The sequence below is a fragment of the Hoplias malabaricus genome, chromosome 17 (genome assembly GCF_029633855.1).
Source record: "Hoplias malabaricus isolate fHopMal1 chromosome 17, fHopMal1.hap1, whole genome shotgun sequence".
In the NCBI taxonomy this organism is placed as follows: Eukaryota; Metazoa; Chordata; class Actinopteri; order Characiformes; family Erythrinidae; genus Hoplias; species Hoplias malabaricus.
This window is the reverse complement of record NC_089816.1, coordinates 4,789,883-4,798,269: the sequence shown is the minus strand read 5'-3', so window position 1 is coordinate 4,798,269 and position 8,387 is coordinate 4,789,883. Positions and strand designations below refer to the sequence as shown.

At 42.8% G+C, this 8,387-nt stretch overlaps 1 protein-coding gene across 1 annotated transcript; it reads right to left on the bottom strand.

The window, feature by feature from the left end:
- Positions 1-3,432: 3,432 nt before the first annotated feature.
- Positions 3,433-4,707, bottom strand: sox3 (SRY-box transcription factor 3). The gene has a single exon (XM_066648780.1). The coding sequence runs from the start codon at positions 4,447-4,449 to the stop codon at positions 3,439-3,441; it is 1,011 nt and encodes a 336-aa protein (XP_066504877.1). The 5' UTR covers positions 4,450-4,707; the 3' UTR covers positions 3,433-3,438.
- Between the last annotated feature and the right edge of the window lie 3,680 nt (positions 4,708-8,387).

Here is an 8,387-nt window from a genome sequence, read left to right as displayed (position 1 = left end):
ATTTGCAACGATTTTTTTTTTCGTGTCTATACAGGAAATAAAAAACAGTTTTTCGTGACATAGCTCCAGAAACTTCTTTCTGTCTTCTTTATTTTTAAGAACACCGCAGCAACACATTCTCTTTTACTAAACCCTTTAATGTATCAGGTGCCCATCCACCTGAAATGGGCTGAGAGATGAAATACAAAAGTTCTGGCCTGAGTGCCCCTCAGACAGACGTACCCCGGAGCTCTATTCTCCGTGCTCAAAACTGCCCACAGCTCCAGCCTGAGCTCAGCAGTGCAGTCAAAGCTGCTTAATTGCAAAAAAAAAAAAAAATGAGCTAGAGAGTGTGATTAGCTGACGGGTGGCCACTAGAGCGCTAGAGTGACTTAAGACCTGGCCAGTGAATGCAGGGAGGTCCATCTAATCTTCTGCCCCACCAAAGAGGAGCAGTGGCTAATCCCAGAGGAGAGCTGAGCTCACAGATCAAACCCAGTGCTGAGTGTGGGAAGGTGGGCAGCTCTCTGTGGCCCAGGGGAATGAGTCTGGGGGAACAGAGCTTAGGGCAAAAAAGGTCGAGGGTGTCCTGCAGCAGGAGGCCCAGACCCTGGCCCTGGCCGAGCGGTGTGCTGTGAAGGTGTCAGGTGCAAGAGCACCATTGTCCCTCTGCACAGAAGCCAACGATCTGTCACTTTGATTCGCCAAACTGAAGGCCTTTACAGACAGGTCTCTGAAAGGTGTCCACTGGAATCAGTAGTGTACAGTATAAATATTAGCTTCTGCAAAAGTGTTTGTAACAATTTCCTTACCGTTGCTAATTTCATTGAACTTCAAAACACATTTTAAAATGTAGTGTACGTTATGTATTTATCAGTGTTCTGGCTAAAAATTCAAATAATGATGGCAAATTATAAACTGTGACCCAGTTTCCTTAAAAAGTGAAGTTCTTTGAGCCTCCAATCGTACGTTGAATATCACTGACGTATTATATTTTGGACATTAGATGAGCTCCAAAGTTTCAGCTACACACAACTGAGTGTATATGTGTATAGACTCAACATTCAGTGGATCTGAACATGTCAGTAATGAGGGCAGATTAGATTTAGTTTTTCATTTACCTTTTGTTAAACCGCTAACATTTTCTTAAATATTACATTCTTAAAAATTAAACTCAGAAACCGAACACTGAAATCCACAAATAATATAATGAACAAAACAATGTGTGTATTTAATGTTTGAAACTCAGAGGTCGACTGTACAGCTGTTTATCGCAGAGCTTTTATTTCTCTTTTCAAAGATGCGTTTTGCTACTGATTATTGCCTACACCCTGCATTTTAACACACACTGATTTGAAATTAGTTTTTGTATTTGTAAGTTGCTAAATCAACAAGTGAGTATTTATAAATAATATTACTAATAATAAACACAATGGACAAACCTTTGTTTACGTGTGTATTTGTGTTCACTAAAAGGACATAGACAAATATTGTAGTTTAAATGTACTCTGTCTTCACTTTTCCAGACTGACAGCTAAATATTTTGAGAGTAACTTTGCAAATAGAATAAACAATTAACTGGACTTTATTGATAGTGATGTTATTATTATTTTGTTAACGCCATGTGGAGCTGTAATATTCCCTGATTAAAGTTTCAGAACAAACACCACCAAAGTGACACTGAGACCTACAACAGCAGTTTTTACAAATATAACTAACGTCGAATTTCCACATTTCACACGTGGACGTAAATTATATTTAAACACGATTTATTTCGCATGAGCCATAACACGACTAGCATTTACAAAGAATAAAAGTCCCTCTCACTGTAACAGTAGACCAGGGCCAAACGTGACAAGGGAACGGTCCCTATTTTATTACTATTTTTTTTGTTGTTGTTGTTGGTAAATTCGCCACAGTTTAGCTTTGTTTACGGTTGCGGATTTTCAGTGTTAGACTTTACAGAACTTCCACTCCCAACACCGAGTTCCCATTTGACACACTTCATTTAACACACAGCCACAAATCGCCATTTTTGCGTTCCTGGTTTTTAAAAGCCCTTTCCTCTGCCTGCATCAGCAAATAACACAGCGACCCATATCCACCCCCCCCCCCCTCTCAGAAAAAAAAAACAATTCTAGACGGGAGCGTTTCTTTTTGTACAAATTTATTCGGCATTTGAGGATGGTCTGAAAATAAGCAGAAACGTCGGTTTTAAATAAAACTCTCCGTCCCACAAAACACATGGGTTCAACCTGATCACAGAAAGAAAAGGATTCACAAACAGAAACATGGAACGAGACGAATATGGTTCACACTTAACTTTAAAAAAAGATAGAGAACAACGTACTATAAATAAAATAATAAAAAAAAGAAAACAAAGTTTGCGCTTGCGACCAGCACAGTCTTTAATTTCAACAGAAACCTAGGGCACAAACCAAGAGCAAAAAAGAACTACACAGATTTGGACACAGCCAACAAAACTGACATTCTAAAAAAGTGTAAACATTAAATGAGTGAATGTATTCTCCCTCCATTGGGTCCATTTCTTTTTTTTTTTTTTTTGTTCTGAAATACAGCTCCTGACGAAGCCACATGCCTCTTTTTCATAGACAGAAAATCTAATGGCATTCAAGTCCAATTCTTCTGTACAGAAGTTGATTGCGTTAGCTTCTTATTTATTTATTTATTCATTCATTTATTTAACGCTATTTGAGGGCAACATTAAAAAAAATAATAATTCAGTCCATGATATGTCGTCATAAAAGTCTTCAAAATTGACAACTCGCTTAAAAATATTTTTTTAACAAAACGGAACTTCGAACTTGGATATTTTTTTTTCTTTTTGTTTTCTTCTTTTTTTTGCAAATCATAAACGTTCAAGTACTTAGTCCTTTTCACCCCAAATTCCCCAGGCCCCCCGTGCCAACACTGTAAAAAAAAAGGTGTCCTAATATAAATAAGCAGCCTGCCTTAACAGAAGAGTGAATTTGAACTGAACGGAAGAAAAATAAATCTGTGTCCTCCGCTCTGTTCGCTCATTGTCTCAGGCTCAGTTCACTGCAAATCTGAAGGCAGCACTTGTTTTTCTACAGTCGTTTGCGAAAGTTTGGGCACCACTGCTCAAATGACGTTTTGTGTGAGTTCACGTTCTCTAAAGAACACGCTCCTGGTTCTGTTTCTGAGCTGAATTTAACAAACGGGGAAGAAAAAAAAACATCCAGAAAACATCAGCTGTAAAACTCACAGCACATTTATGTTACGTTTGATTTCCGTTTGCGTTCCCAATGTTAAACTCAGCAAACAAACAGCAGCCGGCTGAACATTTCAGGAACTTAGTTCCGTTTGTCACGTGACCAGCGTACGCACAAACTTCTGCATACGGCTAAGTTAAGACCACAACATTTTTTACAGTGCCCCCCTCCTCCCTCCCCAACCCGCCCCTCTCCCGCGAGTCTCTCAGATGTGGGTAAGCGGCAGTGTCCCGTTGACGCCCGTGGCGCTCTGGTAGTGCGCGTGCACGCTGTGGACACTGTGCAGGCGGCCGCTTTGCTGCTGCTGTTGCTGCTGCTGTTGCAGGGCCGCGTGCTCGGCGCTGTCGCCGCCGGGCGGCAGGTACATGCTGATCATGTCCCTCAGGTCTCCGAGGCACGCGCGCTGCGAGTGCGTGGCCACGGCGGGCGGCGGCGAGCTGGGCTCCGTCTTGCACGCGGTGCCAGCGCCTGTTCCCGAGCCCTGCTGCGCGTAGGCGGGCGACACGCTGCTGTAAGCGGGCGCCGCGCTCATGTAGGTCTGTGCCGACGACATCATGGGGTACTGCAGGCTCGTGACGTCGTAGCGGTGCACCGGGGACTGCAGCGACTGCATGGGTGGCGGCGGCGGCCCGCTCATGCCATGGTGCTGCGGGTATGCCAGCTGCTCCTGCATCAGCGAGTACGCGCAGCCGTTCGCCCAGCCGTTCATGTGCGCGTAGCCGTCCATGCGCAGAGCCGCGGCCGCTGCAGCCGCCGCGCTCCCGATGCCTCCTCCGACACCTCCCATCACGGAGCCGGCGCCCGCGCCTGCACCCGGGCCCGCGCCCGGCGCCAGGAGCGCGCCCGGCAGCGCGTACTTGTCCTTCTTCAGCAGAGTCTTGGTCTTCCTCCGCGGCCGGTACTTGTAGTCCGGGTGCTCCTTCATGTGCATCGCGCGCAGGCGCTTGGCCTCGTCGATGAACGGCCGCTTCTCCGCGTCGCTCAGCAGCTTCCAGTCGGCGCCCAGGCGCTTGCTGATCTCCGAGTTGTGCATCTTCGGGTTCTCCTGCGCCATCTTGCGCCGCTGGCCGCGCGACCACACCATGAAGGCGTTCATGGGCCGTTTGACCCGGTCCTGATCCGCGCCTCCGCCGCCGGACCCGCTCTTCCCGCCCGAGCCTGCGTTGGTCTGCGGGGGCAGAGGGGTTTTTAGCTCGGTTTCCATCATGTTATACATTTTGGACCAACTTTGTTTGGAGTGTCGCTCAACAAGCCACTCGTGCGCACATGTAGAGAAGAAAATCAATAAAGATAAACTGAAACAAAACTCAAAACAAGCGCCACACCAACTTTTCTATCTCAACACGCGTAAAAATGATAACACACAGCCCTAGAGAACCGCCAGGAAGAAGAAAAAAAAAAGTTCAGAGCTGAAACTGCATCAGTTTAAGCGAAAGTGTCCCCGCGGAGCCTCGCCTTCCGTGCCTCTGGCTCTCTGCCGTGCCACACAAACTCTGCAAAACTCGTAGGCCGAGCTCAGCTGTTAATAGAGGCCGGGCCATGTGATTGGGACTGACAGCCTAACAATGAGCCGCGGCCTGAGCCAATCAGAGCCCTCTGTGCACTCTGCGCGCAAGTACACGCGCACGCACACACAAACTGGTCTCACTCTGAACTTGCGAGGACTTCTACAGACCAGAGTGAAGAAAAAGTACACTTTAATCGAAAACTATCGTTAACCCCCGTCTAAAACCTACATCAGAATTTAACCTCGGTCACTAGAAGGACTTAGTTGTCGTTACACAAAAAAAAGCTGAATCTGTGGTCAGCACAAGCGCAACCCAATACCTGCGAGGTCCTTACTGCTGTAAAAAAAACAAGTGCACACAAACACACACACATTAACAATCGCTCGCCTCTGGTTTGTGGTGTTCAGAGAAAGGAGTTCGGGATGTTGTCTCCTCTGTAAATAAGTGCCAACTTTCTGCTTTATTAAAGGTGTTGTTTTAGCGTGTTATCAAGACAAACACAGGCTTACCGCACACATTACAGAGTGCGACGACTTTACAGATGATATTTAGCAGAAACAAGGCACTTAAATCCGTGACGCCAAACAACACGAGGCTGATGACCGTGAAACTATATTTTCATTACATAATTATAACGCAATACCCAGTAAACATTTAGCCGTTGATTTAACGTTGAAATAACGTAATGACTGCCGTCTAATCAACGTTCTCTTAAGGTTGAAAATGAAAGTTGAAAAGACGTCCAAACACAGAGATTGAAAAGACGACTATTAGACGTATTTTGGACGTCCATTGACGTTATTAATTGGTCCCGAAATAAATTACTTGTATAAAACGCGTTTTGGACGTCCACGTTATCGATTGGTCACCACTTAACTAACTTATTAAGATGGAATTTGGACGTCCATTGACGTTTAAAATATGTCCTTGACGGACAGACTACTTTTAGACCTATTTTGAACGTCCAGGGACGTTCCTTGTTTAATGGGTAACTAGTTTAAGTTTAACATTTCTGCTTAAATTCAGTAATTTTCTTACTGAATGGGAGTAAAATGATTTAACCAGCGGATTAAGAAGTGCTTGATGAATTTATAATAAAAAAGAGAATGTTTTCAGCCTAAATCAGAAATATCGTGACAGAGCTGCGTGTATTTAAAGAACGTCTTTCCTAAACTGTAACTGTCAGTAGCTTAATGCTATTTTTCCAATTTTTCCAATGAGCTTTATTGTAAATTGTGATAGTAAAAAAAACATATTAAGAATAGGACCTGTTAGTTTAAAATTAAATTTTAAAAATAACGTACAACTTACAAAAATAGACTATGTATCTTTTTTCAAATGCATTCCCAAGCGATTTCTTAAACATTTTTAAAAAACACCCGCATCTTGGATATTTACAGTAAACACGCAGATTGTTTCTCTCTCATAAAAACTATTTCAATTCTATGTGATGTAATAAACCAAATCTGCGCGGGGTTTGTAAGCCTGGTGATACACGTGGCACGAGTCTAATTCCTGAGTGTACATAGTAAGATTCGAAAGTATAAAAGAAAAGATAACAATATTTAGAGACGTAAACGCGCTTGAGCGAAGGACCAATCTCTAACCGCGTGACGTGAAGGGTGGTGCAGTATCGCCCTCTAGTGGAAAGATATAGAACTGCGCTTAAAGCAATGTTGCAGGGTTTTGTTCTTAATGGGCTGATGGGAGTTAGTAGAGCAACACACCAATGATCAACAACTTCACACATAGCCCATGGGACTTAGGGAGAAGACCCTTAGCGCGCGCCTTTATTAGCGCGCGTGCTTTACAAATGACAAATTAGTCGATTTCTCCGCGCGGGTGTAGGCTACTTAAGAGGTGGGATTTTCTCTCTCGTGCCTCGGGCGAAGTTTAACACCTGCAAATGATGACGATCGAACGCCCATTGACATTTAACACACACACACACACCACTGCATGCATGCATACATATCGCCCGTTTTACAGCACGTTTCTCACCACAAAGTGTGAACCATTGAACTACTGAATATTCAGCTCGAGCACTAGCCTGCTGCATGCACTCATTAGCTGCTCTTCAGAAGTTTCAGCGCGAGACATGAACCGCGTGCGCTCTTGGCCTTACCTCTCTGATATTAATACATCCACTTTTTATAGACCACTCCCTGTACACACCTCACTGTATTCCTTTCATTCAGGACTGAACACGGAGCTCCTTTCGCCCAAATGAAAAGTGTATGAACACATTTAATCCCACCGTAAACTGGGAACAGATTACATTCATAAATTAAATGGCGTTTGGGCTACCCCAGTAAACAAGGAACGTCTCTGGACGTTCAAAATAGGTCTAAAAGTAGTCTGTCCGTCAAGGACATATTTTAAACGTCAATGGACGCTTAATAATTTAGTTATCAAGTGGTGACCAATCGATAACGTCAGTGGACGTCCAAAATGCGTTTTATACAAGTAATTTATTTCGGGACCAATTAATAACGTCAATGGACGTCCAAAATACGTCTAATAGTCGTCTTTTCAATGTCTGTGTTTGGACGTCTTTTCAACTTTCATTTTCAACCTTAAGAGAACGTTGATTAGACGGCAGTCATTACGTTATTTCAACGTTGAATCAGCGGCTAAATGTTTACTGGGACACGTTTCGAGAGGGGGATTCAGTCACTGTAGCTTATGGCTGCCGGTTGTCTACGGTCCAAACAGGTTCGTGTTTTTACAATAAATGACTGTATATTGATTAAAGTAACACGTCGTTTTATCCGATTTTTTTTTTGCTGTATTTCCTAAAGATTTTTGCTTTGAATTCTTGAAGCTCACAAATTCCTAAAAATGAATTCCACAAATACATTAAAAAAGAGCATTTGTTCAAATTCCACACCTTCAGCACACAACGTGAATTCATCAGATAAGGAATATTAGTAATAGTAATGTGAGAAATGTTCCGCATGAAGTAGGTGGAGTCAGTGCTGAATTTTGTTGTTGTGGGTGGAGCTATAGCGGGATGAAAGCTGGGTCAGTGTTTCTGGGGAGAACTGGGTCTTAATCTCTGACAGAACTCACTGATGACACACTGTGATCCAGTAAATGACTGTAAAAAGCATATTAAATGCAGAGCTGCTAAATTACTGTTTTTTCTTTGTTTTTTATTTCTCGTTTATTTTAATCAAGTAGTTTTATACTGAAGTATCCACAATGGGCTTTGGCATGCTCTCCAGTGACCTTTTTTGCTACAATATTAAATAAAAAATCTTTTGTGAGGTTATTTAAATAACACTTTAATTGAAAAGTACAAATGTCCACGGTCGCTTATTGAAATAGCCTCTGATTTACGAGTGCACAGTTTACGGTTTATTAAATTTGATTTAATAACGCTATAGCATTCCAATACAGTCGTAAACAAATGTTTGTAAAACAAATCTATGTCGTGTGCAAAAATGTGGGAACCCCTGAGGAAGCAGACGATTCATCAATATTCAAAATTAAAATAAGTGAACACACTCCATACAAAGAAGTGAGCGCAAAGACGTTGATTTTGGGGACGTTCATTAGACAAACATCGGTCAGTTGGAAAGTTGTTAACATATTTTCAACACGATTATGAATATAACATATTAATACAACAGACGCTTCGTTA